General features: G+C 39.7%; 2 protein-coding genes across 5 annotated transcripts; one reads left to right on the forward strand and one right to left on the reverse strand.

Annotated features, from left to right (window-relative positions):
- Nucleotides 1-1,193: 1,193 nt before the first annotated feature.
- LOC121760060 lies at nt 1,194-2,588 on the forward strand. The gene is made up of 3 exons (XM_042155701.1): nt 1,194-1,283; nt 1,567-1,792; nt 1,891-2,588. The coding sequence occupies exons 1-3, from the start codon at nt 1,194-1,196 to the stop codon at nt 2,475-2,477; spliced, it is 903 nt and encodes a 300-aa protein (XP_042011635.1). The 3' UTR covers nt 2,478-2,588.
- Nucleotides 2,589-2,614: 26 nt separating this feature from the next.
- On the reverse strand, nt 2,615-7,649 carry LOC121745895 (peptide chain release factor 1-like). Of its 4 annotated transcripts, none has more exons than XM_042139836.1 (8): nt 7,394-7,649; nt 6,201-6,692; nt 6,036-6,111; nt 5,785-5,912; nt 5,620-5,690; nt 5,430-5,511; nt 4,105-4,154; nt 2,615-2,745 (listed from the first exon to the last, which is right to left on the reverse strand). In XM_042139836.1, exons 2-7 carry the CDS (start codon nt 6,609-6,611, stop codon nt 4,134-4,136), a joined length of 789 nt encoding a protein of 262 aa, XP_041995770.1. In that variant the 5' UTR covers nt 6,612-6,692; nt 7,394-7,649; the 3' UTR covers nt 2,615-2,745; nt 4,105-4,133. The 4 variants fall into 4 exon arrangements, with proteins under 4 accessions (XP_041995770.1, XP_041995772.1, XP_041995768.1 ...); XM_042139838.1 differs by lacking the exon at nt 2,615-2,745 and adding an exon at nt 3,521-3,986; XM_042139834.1 differs by lacking the exon at nt 2,615-2,745 and adding an exon at nt 3,521-3,741 and having other exon boundaries at nt 7,394-7,648.
- Between the last annotated feature and the right edge of the window lie 15,136 nt (nt 7,650-22,785).

Raw genomic sequence — 22,785 nt, forward strand, 5'->3', positions numbered from 1 at the left:
TAATTACCCAAATTTTCACCTCCTAAAATGTTTTATTTCTCCTCCGAGATTGAATCGAGCGAGGACCTGCTGTTTGGGAAGATTCGAAACGGGATTCGCATCTGAACTCATCTATATTGTTGACGAAAAACACCATGTCCGACCAAGCTCCAATTCGCAAGGTATTATCTCTGTTACGGATGTGGATTTACCCGCAGATTTGTATGTACAGAAGCCTCTCACTTTCAGAATTTTTTGCAAAATTTGGCCGGTTGTGTGTTTATTATTGGCATTTTATTGCAACCTAGGGTGTTTTAGCTTCAATTTTTGAATGATTTTTATTGCGTTCAAGAAGTAGCAAGTGCTGTCCAAGAAATTGGTTTCAAGAATGTAAGTAAAATAAGTATTGAACACATAAATAATCAAATATATTAGCAGGGATTCTTGCAGAAAAGAAACAAAAGAAATCAACAGAATACAATAAAACCATCCAATTTTCCTAACCTATATATGGAAATTTTTCGTTCTTAATGACACCCATATTTGTATGCGAATCAACTTCACCAATTTATGATAAAAATCTTTCCTTTTCCTGAGTTGCATCCACAGCTTCATACCCAGAATTGGATAACCACCAAATCACATAGAATATGCCAATGTAATCAATTCTCCCATATTTTCTGTGCAAGGCAAGATACAAAGATTCGAAATTTGCACATGTTATCAATAATAATTTTAAATTTGGGAGTAATTAAATGTCTAATTCGTGCTGGTGCGGGGGGAGAAGAATGATAAATATGGGAAAATTAGATTGGGTCAAGAAAGTGTTATTCTCATGAGTGTTTTTGTTGGTATCGAACATTTCTACTATATCTATAGCATAGCATACAGACAAATGCTCACACACACACACACATTTGAATTCTGATTGTGTTCTATGGGATGAGTATTGTAAAACCGTGTACCTCAATGCAGGCAAGCAAACTTGAAGAATTGACCACGGTTTTGATTTTGGTAGAAGAAATATTAAGGAACCATCAAATAAACCTTCTCCTTGTACGCATGATTCTATCATTGATTGGAACTAACTCTCGTAAAAGAAAACGACTGGGTAGGGAAACATCGGTGAAATGGTTGATAGGGTGCCTGCCCATATATAGTATTTGGACAGGCTCGTTCGTCTCACCGATCGATCTTGTATTGACAACTAACGGATGGACATGAATACATTTGGTCGGTTATGTCGTATTCTTAGGGATAGGAGTGGTTTAATTGACCAAAATTTCGTTACAGTTGAGGAGCAAGTAGCCATGTTTTTGTGTATTCTATCTCACCACAAGAAGACATGAATTGTTGGATATGATTTCATGCGCTCTTCGCAAACTGTATCAAGGTACATTCATCTCGTGCTTCGCGGTGTGCTCTCCCAACAGTCCTTATTTATAGTTCAACCTACTCCTATTGATGATGAGTGTACCGATTCAAGATGAAAGTGGTTTAAGGTATGATTTTTAAGTTGATGTTTCTTTATATGCAGTATACAAAGTGACTTGTGAATTGTATATAATTGAATTATTAATATTGCAGGGATGCCTTGGAGCTTTAGATGGGACATACATCAATGTTCGCGTCCCTCTTGCAGATATTCCACGGTACCGTAACAGAAAAGGGCAAATAACAACAAACACGATTGCCGTCTGTGATCAGCATCTTCGATTCATATACGTGTTTCCAGGATGGGAAGGGTCGGCGGGGGATTCCAGAATATTACGTGACGCAGTCAGCAGACCACTTGGTTTACAGGTGCCAAAAGGTATGACTGTAGTGGTCAAATTTTTTAGGAAATGATGTAGTGTGCAAGATATTTGATCTATTGCAAGTGGTTTTGGATGTTTATGTTTCGTTTTGTAGGCTGTTATTATTTATGTGACAATGCATACACCAATTGTGAGGGATTTGTGACACCGTACAAAGGTGTTCGGTACCATTTGAAAGAGTGGGGTCCCGGGAATGCAGCCCCTCAATCACCCAAGGAGTTGTTCAATCTCAGGCACACGAAGGCAAGGAATATCATCGAGTGTTCCTTCGCAGTGCTTAAAATGCGTTGGGGCATACTTCGAAGTGCAAGTTTCTACCCAATAGAAGTTCAAACAGGGTTGATTATCGCATGTTTCCTACTTCATAATTTCATCCACAGTCAAATGGAGGTGGACCCAATTGAGGAGGAATTGGGTACTGACACGTATAACGGCATGGGGGTTGAAGACGAGGATGCTGTGATTGATCTCATTTGCAGTATCGAACTATCTGCATGGACTAAGATGAGGGACGACCTACTCAAGCAATGTGGGACGAGCGAAAACTACATATATTGTTCATTTTTTAAACAATTTGAAGTTTATTTTGTTATTTCATTAATCGATCAAGTAGTAACTGGATTAATTATTAGTAATGCTATATTGTATTTGTTGGTTTTCTGGATTTGCGATTATCTTTGATGTGATGCTGGGACGATAATTGCAACAACTATGTAGTCTGAGGTGTGCATCATAATACAGCTCCTTCCAATTGATGCATCGTCAAATCAATAAATATTTACACACAGTGCTCTGTTTCTCATATTTATGATGGATTTGAAGCAGTAATTGGTGTCACTTACGAGCAGGGACAGAACTACACGGGACCAAACCACCGCATCAGCGGGGGCTTGGCAGCCGGATTTGATTACCTTCCTGTGCTCCATTCCCTTTTTGCTTAAAACTAAATCTGAAATTTGAGGTAAAAGCAATAATGGCACACGATTAGGGGTGGGTCGATACGATATATCGTATCGAAAACGTTGTATCGTATATCGTATCGAAAATATCGATATGAAAGAATTTCATATCGTTATCGTATCGAAAGTTTCGATATATCGAACTTTCGATATGGAGGATATCTATATCGCTATCGTATCGATATTTCGATATATCGTACCGAAATTCGATATATCGAAAATATCGATATATATCGTATATTCGATATATATCGTATATTTGATATAAAACCATATATCGAAAATATCGATATATATCGTATATTCGATATAAAACGATATATCGCGATATAAGGAAATTCATATCGTTATCGTATCGAAAACTTACGATACGGTATCGTTTCGTATCGAAAATTACGATATATCGAAAATCCGATAATTTTTCGATATTTTTCAATACGATACGAGCGATATATCATTTTTTCGATATTTTTCCCCAGCCCTACACACGATACATTTAGAGGATTCCAGGGATATTTTGGTAATACCCAAAAAATAATAAGGTTACTTTTGGCAATACATTTTTGTACTCATGATATAGTCACTCCAAACTAAACAGACATATAATTCTGCCAAGCCAAACCAAACAGACATATAATTCTGCCGTGGTTATGCCGCTCAACCAAACATGAGTTAAGATACTCTATGTCACAATTAAATCATACAGATTGGGTTAAAACTATGCATTCCTAGCATATCTTAACAACTCAATCAAACACGCCCAAAAGAAAAAGATCTAAGACTTTATTAGAGAATTATTAAAGAGCAATAGTATAATAAACAGATACAACCAACTAATCCAAACATTGTGCACATTTTTTAAGACATGAGTTTCTAGGCTACAGTTTTACATCTAAAAGAAACACGGGTCCTATTTGCATTCTACCCTTTCTTGCAAGATTCTGTGTTGTAGCCTCATTGGTTCAACATTGGCTAATCATTGCTTCCTGGTTTGATTCAATAATAAAACTATTATGCAATAGTTTCTCAAAAAAAAATACTCCCTTTCCCATTAAAAATGAGACATTTTCCTTTTCGGGATGTCCAATTAAAAATGAAACATTTCCTAAATTGGAAACAACACTCTCTGTACTTTTTATTCTCTCTTCATTAACTCACAATACAATACTACATAAAATCTCGTGCCGAAAAGCAAATGTGTCATATTTAATGGGACGGATGGCTCCTATTCCTGGTGAGCATTAATTAGAATTAACTCATGCTTTCTCTTATTTCCACACATAAGAAAGATATAGAAGCCAACGCAAAAGAAAATATAAGAGGAGCCAGATTTTAAGGAGAAACAGTACCTGAAACATTTGGCTGTCTAGTGAGAGTCCTACTTGAGAGGCTTCATACCCTAAGATAATCCACAAAAGTTGTATTGTAAAATTGTAATGTTAAGCAGAGGTTGTAAATGAGGCATGTCAAGTAATAGCAGTCCACAAAATGTTGTAATGTACTATCAGCTTAACAATTCATTCCTCCAACATGTCTAATAGCATAAAAATTAATTATATGATATAGAGTGAAAGGCGGGTGGATTGTGTAATCTCGATAATATGTTGGCACAAGTAGCATAACACACAACCGCCATGAAAACGGAAATAGAAACATAGACTGAATTCTGAAATGAACAACGATAATTCTCTTATGAGGCCAATCCTGTAACGAGGCCCTAGGGTAAAATTGCCATCCTTAATCTATACTCAATACTTGACATCTCTCTTAAACCTTAAGGGACCTTTATGTACTACTAAGGAAATAATGAATAATACAATTAAATACTCCCACAGTCCCCATTAATTGGCACCGGTTGACTTGACACCGATTTTAAGAAATGTAGTAGAAAGTGAGTGGAAAAAGTTAGTGGAATGTGAATCCTGTAAATATCAATTTTATAATAAAATGTGAGTGGAATGCGTTAGTGGAATGTAGTAAAAAGTAAGGGTGTCAATTAATTGGGGTGATACGAAAAAAGAAATTGGTGCCCATTAATAGGGGACGAAGGGAGTACAATAATAACTGCTATATATAACCACCCAATAACTCCACATTAACTTCAAATAACTCTCTACTAACTTCAAATAATTACCCACTGATTTAATCAGCAAGCAACCGTATCAATATATCTTCTAGAAATTTATTCCTAAGCACACTTTATAGTTTATACCCTGCCAATTTTCGGCAAACAGTCTTTACAGAATTTCCTAGCGTGCTTATTATATATCATGATCATCATCTCTATCAGTTTGCCTCTAGAGTTTTACATAATTGTTATACCAAACAAACTTTTCGGCAAGCACTTTCCAAGTTTCATTGTTTAGTCATTTATGCAGACATTAGGTGCTAGCTGCATGCTTTTCACAAAAAAGAAGAAAATTTTGTATACTTGACTAAGAGAAGACACACCTTGGGTGAAGCAGATAACACCAGAAAAAGTGACTGGACAGAAAATAACATTGCTATTTGCAATTCTAAATAAAAATACGCTGAAAGCAATGTCACGCTACCTACCAGACAATGGCATTTCTCCGGGGGGTGGAAAGAGTAAGTATTATTGTATTAAGCCTTAAAGCAATCGTGCTCGTGAACAGATAAGGTTAATATACACGTCTGATGTATAAAAAGTTACCTTTTCAACCCTGAATTCATTGACTGCTTGTCGAAGAGAATCATCAGATAATATCAACCGTGATAAAGCTCCAGTGCTCAACCTATCGGTCATCAGACGGAAGACTTTAGGACTTCTAAGGAAGTTATAATATTTGACAACCACAAGCATGAAAAACGATGTATAATTTAAAGTTTGTTCAGAGTAGTACCCTAATTTCTTTGCAGCATCTGAAACAGACCCTCCAACTGCAAATATAAGGTCAATCAAAGCTTGTATTCCCTGAAAATTTAGGACATAAATAATTATCAAATTATAATTGTGTTGTGTTGACAAAAACAAGAGCTTGACACAATGAGAAGGCATTAAGGTAAACCAGAGCAAATTTGTGGTTATTCGGTCCAATCTGAGACCCCTTGTCCAATCTGATAGTGGACTTCGTTGGAAGGATCTGAACAAGTTCTGGAGGAGGTACGTAGGTTTCAAGGTCGATAGTGTTCCTAACTAGACAGAAGGAATAGTATTCATTCATGTGCAGGACACAATTCCGGATCTAATGGAAATCAGCTTTCTTTGATTAGAGTAAATGTAAGTCAGTAAATAGTTCCAAATATTACAAATGTGAACCTCTTAGAGCTAAAAGTTTACGCAAACGAGAAAGTGCTGCCGCCCGATTTTTGTGTTGGGATCTATCCTCTGATGCCTGTTTGATATCAAAAGTACAAACACAGAAATAAGTGGATAGATAAACAAAGGACAAACATTAACATGCCGTCTACGGTTTACACGAACCTGAGCTGTGATTCCAGTTGGAATATGCTTGAGACGCACAGCAGACTCACGCTTGTTGCGGTGCTGTCCCCCTGGACCTGATACCTTAAATGTATCCATCTCGCACTGACTCATTAGCTTCTCATCTGTCATTGCTAGGTACTCGCCACCATCAACAGCCTCAGAAGTACTAGTAACATTTGAATTGTAGTTTCTAGAGCATGCCACTATAGCTCCACTGGGATACCGTCTAATACTAGCTTCTTTAACAAACTGGAAGCTTGTTACTCCATCTGAAATCCTACTTTTATTAGCTCTCCTATTAAAGTAAAAACTGCCATGCCACCGGGAGTAAGCGCAAGCAGACTTTGCGAAACTGCAGATGCCGCCGCTTGGGAACTTTAAAAATGATCTCAGAATAGAATGAGCCATCTTAAATGAAATGGTTCAGCAGGCATGAGTAATACAGCTAAGCAGCACTTGACCAGCACACATGATTCATCATTATTGGTTCTGAATGAAGAAGGAAGAACATAAAACTGTGAATGAAGTTTAAACCACAACAAGAAACCCTTTCAAAACAAACACAAAGCTGGATATTGTTTACGACAAATTTACAAGAGGGACATTTAGTTAAAATTTATGGTCTTTACATTCCCCATATTATGGTTTGTAGATGCAAAAGTATAATAACCAAAACCAAGCAGCAAGGCAAGTGGTGCCAAAATATATCAGGAAAAAATCATACACCTATTTTCTCACTAAGATGCTTCAGTCTCATTTAGAAAGGAATATCCATTCTCTTCTTACTTACTTCCTTCCTTCAATTCAATTCAATTCAATTCAATTCATTGTTTATCTAAAAATGGACCCCCTATAAAACTGGGATTAACAGAACATATTAACTTTTTTTCTACTTTTGGCCTTTTCTTTTTGTGTTCATATTACAGAATGTCATTGCATATTCCATAAATCGTATAAACCTCCGTTGTCTCCAATCCAATCCCTTTATATGGTTAATGCCCATCCCATTTTCTAATCAAAACGACCATGCTCCTGAATTCCCATCTCGACCACTATTTCAACCACTATTCCCATCGAATTAGAAAAGATTAATAATCACGAACAATGATCACGGTAAAGGATCCCCTGAGCTCTAACAAATGAAAACACCCATCAATTCAGCAGCAATTATATATAATCCAACAAAATACCTAGTTCCAGCGCTCATGTCGTTGGTTTCTCGTGAACAGTTACAAGCAACAAGCTAAGCAAATGAAGTTCAATCGTATTACTCCACAAACAAACATACAAATGTGTGCGTAGTTTAAGATTAAAATCTGATCATGGATAAGGTGAGAGAGTGAACGCGAATGGCATCAAGGTGTGATATCTGAGTGAGATGGATCCAATTTACAAGCCCTAAAACATCATGTTTAATTTCTAAATTTTTTTTTATTTTAGGGCGTGTTCAAGTTACAATAGATGTGTAGATATGGGTGTAATTCTTTGAGTTGGTGGCTTTTCAAGTTACCCCATTAATTTGTGTGAAGTCCGCTGATAATATATGGGCCCGCACTGTTCAAGTGGAGAATGCGCCTAATTCAAAATAGCCAAATGAGCTGCTTTTTAGTTCTTGCCTTGGATTTCGGATCCAGATTTGTGCTGAAGATTACCCTTTTGCCCCTGTTATTTTCAAATCACCCCCAAAATTGATACAACCGAATGGGCAATTTAGACATAATACAGAGTGAGGCGCATCAAATAAATGAAAATAAATAAATGAAAATTTCATGACTTATCTGTCACGACCACACTTGCTAAGGATAGCATAGTCGGGGAACCGTGACTAGGGGCGGGGGTATAAGAAGCGGGAAAAGAATCTAGGGAAAATAAAATCAAACATTGGTTGCGAGATATGGCTAATCAAGTGCTGATACATAGAAGAAAAGATACTCGATCTTGAAAACTCGAGTAATTATTTGTAAAATTTGAAAATATCAGGGTTTTGAACAAAATAGACTTGAGTATTTTAAGATGCACAACGGAAGCAAATGAACGCGGTTCCATGTATGAAGACATGAACCTCCGAGAGTCAAAATCTGACTGAATTAAATGTCTTGTCTCAATAGCACTTCCCCCACCACTTCGCTGCTCAACCTGCACATTTAGAAATACATGCAGGGCTGAGTACAAAAGTACTCAGTGAACACATTGCCGAAATATACAATTATACATTTGAAAATATTGTCAAGCCATCGTCACAGTAACACTCGGGGTTTTATTGAAAAGGCCCGAGCTTACTAAAAATATTCACATTGGACTGCAGTCCCTTTTCCTGTACTTAGCCATATCTGATCACATTGTGCCGTCGAGATGGTGTTCTCGCACGGTCACCTTCTCTGCCCAACATGTCAGAGGTTTCCATGTGTCGGGAAGGTGGCCACCTTGCACGGCCACCTTCTCTGCCGTTCACGGTCAGAGGTTTCCTATGTACACTAGTCCAAGTAGGGACACCACCCTCACTAGGACCCGAATTCGATTCACATATATCATCATTCATAATTCACTTGGCCTTAGCCAACAGATAGGCATCATACACAAAACATTTATGACAAGACAACATCTTTAAAAAATCACAAACATGTGTTCGTGTTTTCATAAAATACGATTTGTATTTTTATTATAGGAAAACTCACCTTGATCGCTTAGTTTCCTTAACTTTGAATCTTTCGTTCCGACTTTACTTGCGAACGTACCCTTTTGAAAATATCACAATAGGAAAATACTAATTTAGTTTTAAACTACTAATTAAATGAGAAAGACAATCGCAAGGTTTAACCATATTATTAACATTATTATTATTATTATTATAATCAACATTATTACTATTATTATTAAGAAATTTCCAAAACTTACACTATCTATTACTACTTCGTTTGCTATTTCGGTTCCAACTAAAATTGGTGTTCTATACCTTACTAATTATTCTACAAAAATATAGCAACTTGGATCATAACAAATAATTTTATCTTACTTAACCATTTTGATTTAAGCCCAGAAATTAATTAAATTCGAAATGGGCCTCATATTCACTATGCATTGCAGCCCCAAATTAATTTGAAGTAGTTGGGCTCTAATTGTAGTTGGGCTCGAATAAATTGTATAACCCATTTAATTAATTCATGAGCCCAAAATTAGGAAACCCACATTCAAAAATACCCTACCATTGTCTTCCTCCCTCATTTCACAAATGCACAGCCTCCCTCCCCTCTCTCTTGTCGCCGCCGATCCACCGCCCTGCCAGCGCCGCCGCTTCGGCGGTGCCCCTCTCTCCCTCTTCTCTCTCCCTTCTTCTCCCAGTCTCACGCCGTCGCTTTCCCCTCTCTCTCTCTCCCGATTCGCCGCCGCCGCCACTGTGCATGCACAGGCGGCGGCTTCGCCGTCCTCCTCCCGAAAGTCCAGCCGTATCAGCGGCGGTCTGCACTCTCTCTCTCCCCGATTCGCCGCACCGCCGCCTCCGCTGCGGATCCGCCTCCGCCACCGTCGCCGAGAACCTCCCCCAGCCGCCGACGCCGATTTCCGACAGGTAAGTAATGCTCAATTTTTATCATTTCCCCCTTTTGTTTTATTTTTAAGGACTTAATCTTGAATTTAAAAGTTTGGTGTTTTTAATTGTAGATCCGTCAAGGCTGCGATTTTAGTGATGGATTTGGGGTATTGGGCTGTCATTGTTAGCGACGGGTTGCCGAGCTTGCTGTCGGAATCCGGCAGATTCATACTCGAGATAAGTTTTCTCATTCTTTCTAGTTATTAAGGCAGTAGGATTCTATTTTGTTTCTATTTACTGGATTTGGGGAATTATGAGTATATGCCTTGCTATATGGAAGACTTAATGGTGAAAAACAGTATGTTGTTACACTTGTGGTGGCAGATTCTATTTCCAAATACATATATGCATGCTTCTTACATGAACGAAAGGAAAGGTTTGTTGTTTACCTTTTTATGTTGAAAGTAAAGTGTGGTTGGATTGTAGTGTTTGATTCTACAATTGGGTGAAATTCTCCTTCCTCGGACTCCTCTATCCACGTTGGGTTGGTGTGTGCAGAGAACTTAGGATTTGATGGTGATGTGGGTGAGACAAAAAGATTTGTATATACGTACATATACATAAAAGATGCAAGTGGCGTATCTTGCATTATTCTTGTCAGAGAATGATGATTTCTTCTGAAAAGTTTATCCTCCAGGATCTGCCCATCTCTCTTCTTTTTTCTTTTCTTTTTTTATTTAATTATTTGAGTATATATTTACTTGTTTATTTATTTGGTTTAGATATAATCGGTTCAAGTTCGTGGCCGTCCGCGTTGAAGTACCCGCTTTCTTAGAACGTAGGATGTATTAAATTTTGTTGGACTTTTGTTGGATGTATCGGACATCAAGATTTTGAATTTTAGGATCTTATTTATTTATTCATTTAAATTTATTATATTCATAAAGGTGTATTATATATTTACGTGTTCTATTCACTTGCCTAACGTCAAAACAAACAACAATGACAATCTATCGTAGCTCGGATTTAATCGCATAAAAGTCACTTATATAGATAATCAAGCTAATAATATTGTTTCTAATAATATCGTCTTAGCGGGTCGTTACATTATCTCTGAGAACTTGAACGCTATAAACACTCCATAGATAACTAATTGGAAAAGTATCAAATCTTTACAAGATTATATTATGGACTTCCCATATCAATGAACCTGAACACGCCCTTAGAGTAAAATGTCTAATTGAGCCCTAGATTTGTTCCCTCTCACTTTTGTGGTGCCTAAACAAAGTTAATAACTCTAGCGGTACCCAAACTTGTAGTTATGCACGTCTGAAGATTTTTTTTCACTTTTCGACAATTTTTCTTGACATTTTATAACCCCTAGAAGGGTGAAGGGAGAATTCGTCTGCACACTATCTTTCTATTTCCATACCTTGCGCAGACATCTTAATTTTCCAAGATTTGTCGTTATTTATTTGAAATACCTTTCCCCCTTTTCACTATATATCATTCATCTTCTTCTCTCTCCTTTTCCCAAGATTGGGAACTAGACTTGTGAGCTGTCCCACTTGGAATTTATTTTGTGCATCTCTTCCTCCCTCTCTTGTTCTTTTTTCGTCTTGGGTTTGTTTATTTCGCTGTTGTACGACCGCCATCATACAAATGTCGACGATGTCCACTAATTGCTCAGAACAAGGAAATGGGTGTAGGTAGCTAAGATTCCAATATGAGAAGTGTTGGTGTCGGGAAAGAGTTGAAAATAGTTGTCGATTCAAGCGAGCATCGTACTGAAGGGGTTGACAGCAGAAGCATGCATGAAATAAATCACATAATAATCAGATCTATTTAGCAGATAATTTAGACAAATTCTGTTCGTGTAATTATCACATGTATCATGCTTATAACTTGAATTACACATGCTTTAAGTATAATCGAAACCTAAAACATGCTTTTCTACGCAGTAGGAATAATACCTTATTGATTCTCCAAAGAATTGAAGATGGCTAGCGACTTCTCCACGTGAGGCGTCAAGTACTAGACCACAGATCTTCTGGCTGGTTCCCGAACTGTATTCCGATATTAGTGTGGGCTGATCTCACCGGGATACTAGGACTTGAATAAATAGGACAGAAAAATCGATCTCACGGAGGAGAGCCGAGGGAGAAAAAGAAATCGTCCCCTACTGTATGTGGGAGTAGACGAAAATTTTAGTAAAAATTAAAGTGTATTTTCTATCTCATTTATTCTCCTATTTATATTAAGTTCCTTTTGGGCTTAGACAGGGATCTATGGAAGGTTTTGGATATAGGCTCCTCCAATTAGCTTTTTACTAATTAAATTGAACCCACAATTTAATATAAGCTTTAATTGGAATATTACGAGCAACCACTACAGAAGTAATATTGAACACCCCATCCAAATACGAAATTACAAGTAATCCAGGTTTCCGTTTTAACTTTTATTTCCCGCGCTTAAGATATAAATGTCCATTAATTAATTAATGTATGCTATGGACTTAATTAATTAACTTCTTATTAATTCCAAGAGTGGACTTAGGATGAAACACTTATTTATTATTCATAGAGTAATCAAACTCCAACTAGCTAGGTTGCGAATAATAAAACCTTGTTTCGCACTCCTCTTGAGGACATTATCAAACGAGACTCACCTCGCGCACGATTCATCATAATTGGCAATCCTAGCACCGCTAGATATTAATCACCACTGCCCAATATATCAGGATTATTGGGTTGCGAAAAACCCGCACCATTTGACAAGTTAAAGCACTGCATAATCAATACCGTATGCTCAATGCTAATATACATTGATTAAGAAATAAACATTTATCAAGACCCCGTCTTTCAGTAGATAGCATAAAGACTCGTCTCGCTGTTAGATCCGTTCAATGCTTTACCACACCAATGTCATCTTATTTCAGTAAAGCTTAGAAATATGCGGGCTGACACTGTAACCTTTCACGATGGGTAGTCTAATTCCATCTAGGTTGTGAAATTCTAATTTTTCCTTGTTCAAAACTGACCGTGTTACCTTAAAGTGGACGTCGCCCACAACAGGTCTACTAAAACAAAGACTTAGACTTTGTTAAGTTACTTATACATTTAAACATGCAATAAACATCCATTAAATGTAAAGCATAACATTATGACAAAAATAATCCGTTTTATTCCTTGGAAAATAAAATGAGAGTTTTACAGTATTCAATCACTCGAAATGTGATTTCTAGTATACAAACTCTAACAATCTCCCACTTATACCTAAAACACTTTCGAGTATAAAAAATAAATGTGCTAACGTCTAATTCTCCCACTTATACTGAAAGCGGGTTGAGGTCTTGTATGAGTCGAACTCCCATTCCTTCAACATGGCTCTCAAACGGCTTGACCGCTAATGCCTTCGTGAAAGGATCTGCCAGGTTGTTCTCTGACGCAATCTTGACCACTTGTATGTCTCCTCTCTGCACTATATCTTTAATGATTTGATACTTCCTCTCTATGTGTTTGCTCGCTTTGTGAGCCCGTGGTTCTTTCGAGTTTGCCACAATACCAGAATTGTCACAATAAATGGCGAGGCTCTTGGGCAGATTCGTAACCACACCTAAGTCCAAAAGGAAGTTCTTAAGCCATACAACCTCCTTTGCAACCTCCGAAGCGCCACATATTCGACATGGATCCATGGTAGAGTCCGCAATGCATTTCTGCTTTACACTCTTCCAAATTATGACACCACCTCCTAAGGTAAACACATAACCAGAAGTAGATTTTCTTGAGTCCTGATCAGCTTGAAAATCTGAATCAGTATATCCCAAAGGACAGAGCTCGGCTGCATTGTAAACTAGAACATAGTCCTTAGTTCGATTAAGGTACTGAGTATGTTCTTCACGACAGTCCAATGTTCTTAGCTCTGATTCGACTGATATCTCGCCACCATGCCAACAACAAAGCAAATATCAGGTATTGTACAAAGCATAGCATACATTAGACTACCAACTGCCGAAGCATATAGTATCCTTATCATCTCTTCTACCTCAGATGGTGTCTTTAGACACATCCTTGAGATAAATGGATGTCATGTCTAAAAGGTAAGAAACCTTTCTTGACATCTTGCATGCTAAAGCGTCTAAGTACTATATCAATGTAAGATTCTTGGGATAAGCACAACGTTCTCTTTGCACAGTTGCGAAGAACCTTGATACTGAGAATGTGTCCCGCATCTCCCATATCTTTCATCTCGAACTGTTTGACAACCATGTCCGTACTGATGACAACATCTTTTTATTGTTTCCAATTAGAAGAATGTCATCTACATATAAGCCATTACCCTCGTAGTTGAACATCAACAAATCCCTCGCACACAATAGACTGACCCATGTGCAAAATGATTCACATCGCCACCCATCTTAAACACCACCAAGGTAACACATCCAAATTCATTTTCGATCCTACATGACTGAGGAAGTGTAATTTCCAATTCAGATACAAAGCGATTGGGCAACTTCTGCATATTTCAAATGAAATTAATACGAAGCATGCAAAAAAATTGTGACAAAATGTGTAGAAAAAAAAATGAAATCATATACGAGTGAATTTCGTTATCCGCTGGGAAAAACATACGGCAAAACGAAGGTTCCATATTTGAGTACTTCGACAGCAATACAAGGGCACCAGGATACACTTAAAGATGGAAATTACTTTTGAAGTAAGGTTACACGAACACATATGTCCAACATTTTATAGCCAAAGCAATGTTGGGTAGGTATGTATTAATTGATGGGTAGGTGGAAATTGTCATTAATAATGTACAAGCTTTTGGTTGATTGAAAAGAGGCACACAATATAAATATCATCGGAAGTATCCAATATCTATTAAAATCACATCACAAGGTTTCCCACCGACAACGTAATGTGCCCAACCTACCATACAGACAAAACCACCAAGGACTTTGTTCACATACAAAACTAAACACAATTCATAATCCTACAAAATATATCCATACATTGGGGATATTCTTAAGTTCAGAAACACTGATCATCATGTCTTCACGGACTGAACCGCACAAAATCTACATAACATTACAATAGTCTGGCAAAATAGTGAACATAGTAGTCTGCACACGCATCAGTCTTTGCTTTTACGGCGACCGCATCATTGGGCCGAGTTTCTTGTATGAGGTTGTGGTACAACAGTTGGAACTGGAGCTTTCTTCTGTATAAAGGAAGAAAATATCAGTAAGTATGGAAAAAACAAAACTTAAAAGCATTCAATATAGAAGTACATTTCTTGACCGCTTTGAATGATTCAATGTTGACGGATTCGATGATGTTGAAGGCATGTTCACCTGACCATTCCTTTGTGACTGGTTGGCTTGCCTGAGGAGGGAGAATGCGTGGGTCAGTTTTGCAAGTACGTTTGTTGTGGCCAGCTAACCCACACCTCGAACACCTCATCACAGTCGTACGTGTCAGTGATTCCACTCCATCGTCAGAGCATCCACAACCGTGCTCTTGCCAGCGGCACGGTTGTGGGCCCGGACGGTTCTATTCATGCCTGCTCTCTGGCAAGAGCACAACACCCACAACTGTGCTATTCCGCAAGGACGAGCACAATTAATTTAAAATTCAATTAAACAATAACATTTCCATAATATTAAAATTCATTTAAAAACCACAATAAATATTACAAAGACAAATAAAATTAAACATTACATAATTAAAATCCTAAAAATGAAAAATTACATAATTAAAATCCTAAAAATTAAAAATTACATAATTAAAATCCTAAAAATTAAAAAAACCACTACTCGTTGCCGAATGAGCGGGGGTATTCGCCGCGACATATGCTTCGTAAGCGGCACGATGTTGTTCGTAGTATTCTTGTTTTTCGCGCTCCGCTTCCGCCATGAGATGAGTGAAATCCATTTGATGTTTTGAGTGAAGGTTGAATGTGTTGATAGTTTGTATAAGAATTATGAATGAGAGATGAATGAGAGATGAATTGATGTGATAAATGAGTAATGAATGTGTGTATTTATAGATGATTTTGGGAAAAAAATAAAAAAAATTCAGAAAAAACGGGAAAAAACGGCCATATTTTTGGGATTTGGAATTTTTTTTTTATTTTTTAGCGTTATTTATAATTAAATACCGATTAAAAAAAAAAGTTTGAATGCAACGGCGTGCGTCCGCTGGCACGGACGTGCTCGATACATCGAGCAGCGCCGTGCCAGCGCCGCGAGCGCAGCGGCGGCGGATGGCGTCCGTGCCAGCGGCGCGGACGGCGGTGGCGACGGACGCCACTGCTGCGCATGCTCTCATGAACCTGAACTTGATTTCCTTCTCTTCTCTTCTCTTCTCTTCTCTTCTTGCGTGGCCGTCCACGCTGGTGTTTTGTCCTCGGTGGCTCAAGCTCGATACCAACTTCAGAGGTCCTGGGCTAATTGTGCATTCTACTAATAGGATACAACTGTGCTTGTACAAGCTCTCCATAGTATCCAGTGAAAAATATCAGCAGACGTAGTCATTCAGAGAATGACCATCTTCACAATACAAGCACAAGCATGTACGCACGGGATACCTCAAATCTGCCACCGCCTACAAGTGCACGTCTCGTCATGCAACATACTGGCCCGGAGGACCTAAAACCTGGTAGGAATGCTCCTCATTCCATATCGATCTCCAAGCACTTGCCTTCGCTGAAGCTTTATCTAGAATCTCTTTAATCAACGTAGGGACATGGTAGTGGTAGTTCTTGATCCACTGGCCCTTGATTTGGATTCGTTCCATCTGGTTCGTGCGAACCTCCTCTAGCATGGTGATGATTGTCTTCTCTCGGGCCTCTTGTAGAATTGTGTAATTGTAGGTTATGTTATTCACAATGAATTAGTACATCATATATAGACCTAGGGAGTATTATACATGGTAAGATTTTCTCCAATCAAATCTCTCTAATTTGTTGTCTAAATATCTCGTTCAATCTTCTCCTGATTTGATGTAATCTCCTTCATTTCTTGCATGATACTCTCCAATCTCCAACACTCCCCCTCAAGTTAAGTTACGGGATCTCCGAAACTTAACTTGCCTAGAACTTCGTGAAAGTTCTTTGCAGATACGGCCTTGGTTAAGATGTCTGCCAGTTGATCTTCGGACTTTACATACGGAATCTCCACAATCTTCTCTTCAAGGTTTTCCTTTATGAAATGTCGGTCAATCTCGACGTGTTTGGTTCTGTCGTGCTGTACTGGATTCCCTGAAATACTGATCGCTGCCTTGTTGTCACAGAGAAGTTTACACGTCTTTTGTGATTCAAGGTTCAATTCCTTCATCACCCTCCTAAGCCAAAGGATTTCAGTGAGACCACTTTTTATACCTCGGAATTCAGCTTCTGCGCTTGACAGGGCCACAACCTTCTGTTTTTTACTCCTCCAAGTGACCAAATTTCCTCCCACAAAGGTGAAATATCCTCCTGTGGATCGCCTATCAATCGGATTCCCTGCCCAATCTGCGTCAGTATATCCATGGATGTCGAGGTGTCCATTCTTCCGGAACAGTATTCCGTGTCCGGTGGTTCCCTTCAGATATCGGACTACTCGGAGTGCTGCCTCCCAATGCTCTTCCTGTGGATTATGCATAAACTGACTAAGCACCCCAACTGCATATGCAATGTCAGGCCGAGTGTGAGAGAGGTAGATAAGTTTTCCCACCAGTCTCTGGTATCTTCCCCGATCAGTCGATGCTGCTCCTTTGATTATTTGAAGGCCGTGATTCTGCACCATGGGAGTCTCTGCTGGTTTGCACTCAAGCATCCCTATTTCTGTCAAGAGATCGAGAATGTACTTGCGTTGACTGATGAAGATTCCTTTTCCAGATCTAAGTACCTCGATCCCAAGAAAGTATTTGAGGTCTCCAAGGTTCTTCATCTCGAATTCTGTAGCCAAATGCCCCTTGAGGTCGCTTATCTCCTTTATATCATCCCCTGTAATGATCATATCATCCACGTAAATTATCAGACAAGTGATCTTTTCTCCTCTTCGCTTGATGAACAGTGTGTGATCCGAGTTACTCTGTTGATAGCCGTATCGTTTCATCACATCTGTGAATCTTCCGAACCATGCTCTTGGGGACTGCTTCAACCCGTATAAGGTTTTTTTCAACTTGCACACCTTGTTCTGGCCGAATTCCTCTTTGAAACCCGGCGGGGCCTCCATATAGATCGGATCTTTTAATTCACCATGAAGGAAGGCATTGGTGACGTCATACTGATGAAGTGGCCAGTCTCTGTTTGCTGCAACGGATAGTAGAACTCTTACTGTGTTCATCTTGGCGACTGGGGAGAACGTCTCTGAATAATCCACTCCTTGAGTTTGCGTATACCCCTTCGCCACTAATCGAGCCTTGTATCGCTCGATACTCCCATCTGGTCTCCGTTTAATTGTAAAGACCCACCTGCACCCCACTGTATGTTTCCCAACGGGTAACGGGCCCACTTCCCAAGTTCCATTTCCCTTTAGTGCTTTCATCTCGACAAGCATTGCCTCTCTCCACTCCTTGCTTTTGGAGGCCTCTTCGAAGGTTCTCGGAATCTCTTCTTCGCATAGTGCAGTATGGAATGCCCTTGCCATTTTGGATATGTTGGCTTCAGCAAAGTTGGCCACCGAATATCTGCTTCTCCTCCCTATTCATTCTGGGGAGTATTTCTTGGGCGGAATTTCTCTTGTACTTCGTGGAGGGAGTACATATTGCCCTGTGTCCTGGTCAATAGAGGTATCTTCTTCCTCTTCTACTTCTGCACTTGGTGAGTCAGGAATAAAATCTGAACTTTCATGATTCGGACTAGATATTGTTGGCAATTGAAACTAAAAATATAACATATAACTGTCCCACATCGGTGCCAAGATAAAACTGAAACTAGTATATAAGTCTCATGGGCCCCTCCTCCTATCACTAATTGGTTTTAGGATGGAACCCATGGATTTTTTATCATGGTATCAAAGCGGGTCACCGACTGTGGGTCATATTTAACTGACCCAGCAGTATATCTGGGCTGAAACCGAAAAAAATGACTGACCCAGCAGTATAACTGGGCTGAAAATTTGGGCCAAGTGGTCCCAACCGATCGAAAAAAATTGGACCGATTGTCCAATCGATTAGAAAAAAGTCCAACCCCTCCAAGGTTCACCTTGAAGGGTTTGAGGGAGGGTGTTGGCAATTGAAACTAAAAATATAACATATAACTGTCCCACATCGGTGCCAAGATAAAACTGAAACTAGTATATAAGTCTCATGGGCCCCTCCTCCTATCACTAATTGGTTTTAGGATGGAACCCATGGATTTTTTATCAGATATTACCTCGGATTCCGTTACGGTTGGATCAGAGGAGCGCGGCGGAAGCGTCGAGGCTATGGTCTTAGCAGACGGGATCGGCTCAGGAACAGTGCCAACTTGTTCTGTTGGGTCCGAATCAAAGTTACTTGGCACATACCACCGAAGGGAGTCATTTTCTTGGGTCTTCCCCTTTCTCTCACTCTCCCCCTGAGTCCCAAGGTGGTAGAAGAATTCGGTTTCAAGAAAGTTACAATTCATGGTGGTAATAACTCGTTTGGTTTTGGGGTCATAACACCTATAGCCCTTCTGGTTAATCCCATACCCCATGAAAACGCACTTAATTGCACACGGGGAAAATTTATTTCGTTCGTGTTTGGGAACATGAACATAGACAGAACATCCAAAGGTTTTAGGTGGTAAGGATAAGGCTGAGGGAATTTTTGTTAAGGTGGAAAGGTGATCTAGGGGGGTTTTCCGATTTAGTGTTTTAGTGGGTAGTCGATTAAGAAGGTAGACTGAGGTAGCAACTGCTTCAGGCCAAAAAGTAGGAGGAACTTTCGAGTCGAATAGGAGGGCTCGGGTCATTTCGAGGATTATCCTATTTTTCCGTTCGGCTACCCCATTTTGTTCTGGCGTGTGGGAACAGGAAGTCTGGTGAACTAACCCATTTTCGGCGAAAAAATTTGTCATAGAACTGTTTAGGAATTCCCCCCATTATCGGATCTTAAAATTTTGACAGACGTTTGAAATTGGGTTTGAATCATGTTATAAAATAGGACGAATTTATCATATACTTCAGATTTATGTTTCATGAAATAAACCCAAGTAGTTCTACTGCAATCATCAATAAATATCACAAAGTATTTAAAGCCAAAACTAGTTCCTATAGGCGCTGGGCCCCACACATCAGAGTGGATCAGGGAAAAAACAGTGTCAACACGTGTATCATTTGGTTTAAACGAGTTTCGGTGGCTCTTGGCCAAAACACATGCTTCACAAGAAAAATCTTTGGGAACAAAAAGTTTAGGAAATAGGGATTTTAAATAACCCGGAGAGGTATGGCCCATCCGACGGTGCCAGAGCCAAGTATCTTGATTAGTGGATCCGTGAGCAAGCATCGCCGCACCATCTCGTCGAGCAATCTCATCCACAAAATATAGTCCGCGACGCTCAGTGCCACGTCCAATAATCTTCCCCGTCCGGATATCCTGTAGCATACAGAAGTTTGGGTGCATTAGCAGAGAGCAGTTCAAATTCCTCGTCACATGACTAATTGACATCAATTTCTGAGATAGTTTAGGCACATAGAGGCAGTTAGGAATAAGAACATTGGGAAAAATTTCTATGGTTCCCGCCCCTTCTACTGGTGTTACTCCTCCACTTGCCGTTTTTATGTGTGACTTAGGGGTCTTATGAATTTCTAAAAAATCATTCCCGTCGTATGACATAGTGTCGGTTGCCCCACAGTCGAAAATCCATCCCGTATCATTAACGGTATCACAATCCTGGGCCTCAAAAGCAGATGATAAATTTACTAGGGGTGCAAATGAGTTTCTGCAAATAATGGGGTCGGTTCTGAAATTATCAATAATTCGGGGGCTGGTTTGACTACACTTATCAAAATGGGGTCTTTTTTTTGAATATCCAAAATATTTGGGCTGAATTGATGAATAAGAGTTACCCGGGTTAGGGCTTAATTCGATCCCCAACCCTTTACCTGTTTCTCCGCCTCCGTCTAATCTGAGCGAAGCCACCATGGCTTCTGCCGTCTTCACCCCACTACCACCGTCACCGCGCCTGCCGCCGTCGGTTGGGAGACCGCCATTAGCCGGTCCTTTCTCCTGGAACCCGGTCGTTTCTCGGCCTCCTTCGTTCTGGTTTCTCCCTCCGCTTTCGGTTCCAATGGCAACTTTCGCCTTTCCGGTCTTTTCCTCTTCCCACCACTCCGGATATCCCACCAATTGGAAGCACGTCTCCTTTGTGTGTTTGTGCATTCCACAGTGTGAACACCAGAGCTTGGACTTGTCTGGTTTGCCGTTTCCCCGGCGGTTGGCGGTGAAGCGCGACGGAGGTGGCTGACCCCTGTTCTGTGGTTGCGGCGGACGGTATTCTCGAGCCCCAAATCCGAATCCGACTCCTCCCGATGATGTCTCGTTTCCGACCGCGACGGAGGCTGAATCGGACGCCGGTGACATGACTTTAAGTCGAGCTGCCTCCCGTTTCACCCATCCGTAAGCGACGTCGGCTGAGGGGTAAGGTTCTTCCTTGAGGATTTCGCGTCGGATCCAATCATATTTCTCATTGAGCCCGGTGAGAAATTTGAATAGCCTCAGTTCCGATTTGATTTCTCTGTATTGTTCTACTCCCTTATCGCAACAATTGACCGTTTTATGTGAGCACCGATCGATGTCGATCCAGAGGCCGTGTAGTCGGCTCCAGTATGCTTCCAGCGTTGAGTCCCCTTGTACTATCTTGCTTGCTTTGTCCCGCAGGTCATATATCAAATATGAATCTGATGAACTCGCGAATGTTACCGCGAGAGTATCCCATAGCGACTTTGCTGTCTGATGATGTGCGAAGTCAGCTATGAGATTGGTCTCCATGTTGTCGATAATCCAGGAAAAGACTATTAAGTCTATTTCCTCCCAATCGGTGAATCCGATTTCGCTTGGTTTTGGTGGAGATGGTACTCCGGAAATATGGCGGTAGACTCCTCGGCCGCCAATGTACACCTTCATCAATCGTGCCCATAGTGAATAATTTGAGCCGTTCAACTTGAAGGCTATGGTAACACTCTTGCTTGATCTAATCTTTTCGGCAATTTCGATTTGGGGTTTTTCTGGTTTGTCGTCTGCCATTTTCAGGTTCCAGGTTTGGGCAGATTCAGTCTTCTCGCCGTTTCGGTCGAGAGAGGTATGGTTTCGGGCTATGATGATAATTTTCTGAGCCTAACCTGCTCGGATGCCATGTAGAATTGTGAAATTGTAGGTTATGTTATTCACAATGAATTAGTACATCATATATAGACCTAGGGAGTATTATACATGGTAAGATTTTCTCCAATCAAATCTCTCTAATTTGTTGTCTAAATATCTCGTTCAATCTTCTCCTGATTTGATGTAATCTCCTTCATTTCTTGCATGATACTCTCCAATCTCCAACACCTCTGCCGTTTTTGAGTTGAAGGTCTCCCACATGTTATTAACATATGACTGAAACAGACAAATACATTAACAGAGTATAATAATGCATTACAAAATTTACACTTTTAGTAAAGCTCATCACCTTTGTGTCACATCGTACGTACGACCATAGAATGCCATAACCCATTTCTCTCTCTGGGCCACATTCACTAGATATTGATGAGGTTGTGGGATCAACACCCTCATCGCTTCCATACGCTGTTCGAATTCCTCGATAGTCGTCCATGTGGATATCTATCAAATCTTTTCTTTCATTGACTCCCCTACAAAGCGTTTCTTGTTATCCAAGCCCCTTGGCCTAGCGGTAAAGGGTGCTGGATACCGCGTCCATTCTGGAGGTCTCGAGTTCGAACCCTGGGTGGCGTAATTTGTCTTTCCTCCTTATTATAGGAGTTGATTTGTAATTTCCTCCTTCATATATATATGATATAAATATATGAAGTTAATTTTTTAAAAAAAAAGCGTTTCTTGAAATTGTTGTAAATATGTTGTGCATAATATCGATGAAAAGATA

The sequence above is a fragment of the Salvia splendens genome, chromosome 1 (genome assembly GCF_004379255.2).
Source record: "Salvia splendens isolate huo1 chromosome 1, SspV2, whole genome shotgun sequence".
NCBI classification, from domain to species: Eukaryota; Viridiplantae; Streptophyta; class Magnoliopsida; order Lamiales; family Lamiaceae; genus Salvia; species Salvia splendens.

Excerpts from the sequence above, each read along its gene's own strand:
- LOC121745895 (XM_042139836.1), bottom strand. The coding sequence starts at position 6,611 with ATGGCTCATTCTATTCTGAGATCATTTTTAAAGTTCCCAAGCGGCGGC. Across the intron at positions 6,112-6,200 it reads CAACTGGAATCACAGCTCAG|GCATCAGAGGATAGATCCCA; the intron begins GTTCGTGTAAAC and ends GATATCAAACAG. Across the intron at positions 4,155-5,429 it reads ATGAATTCAGGGTTGAAAAG|GGTATGAAGCCTCTCAAGTA; the intron begins GTAACTTTTTAT and ends GGATTATCTTAG.
- LOC121760060 (XM_042155701.1), top strand. The coding sequence starts at position 1,194 with ATGGACATGAATACATTTGGTCGGTTATGTCGTATTCTTAGGGATAGG. Across the intron at positions 1,284-1,566 it reads TCGTTACAGTTGAGGAGCAA|GGATGCCTTGGAGCTTTAGA; the intron begins GTAGCCATGTTT and ends TTAATATTGCAG. Across the intron at positions 1,793-1,890 it reads TGGTTTACAGGTGCCAAAAG|GCTGTTATTATTTATGTGAC; the intron begins GTATGACTGTAG and ends TTCGTTTTGTAG.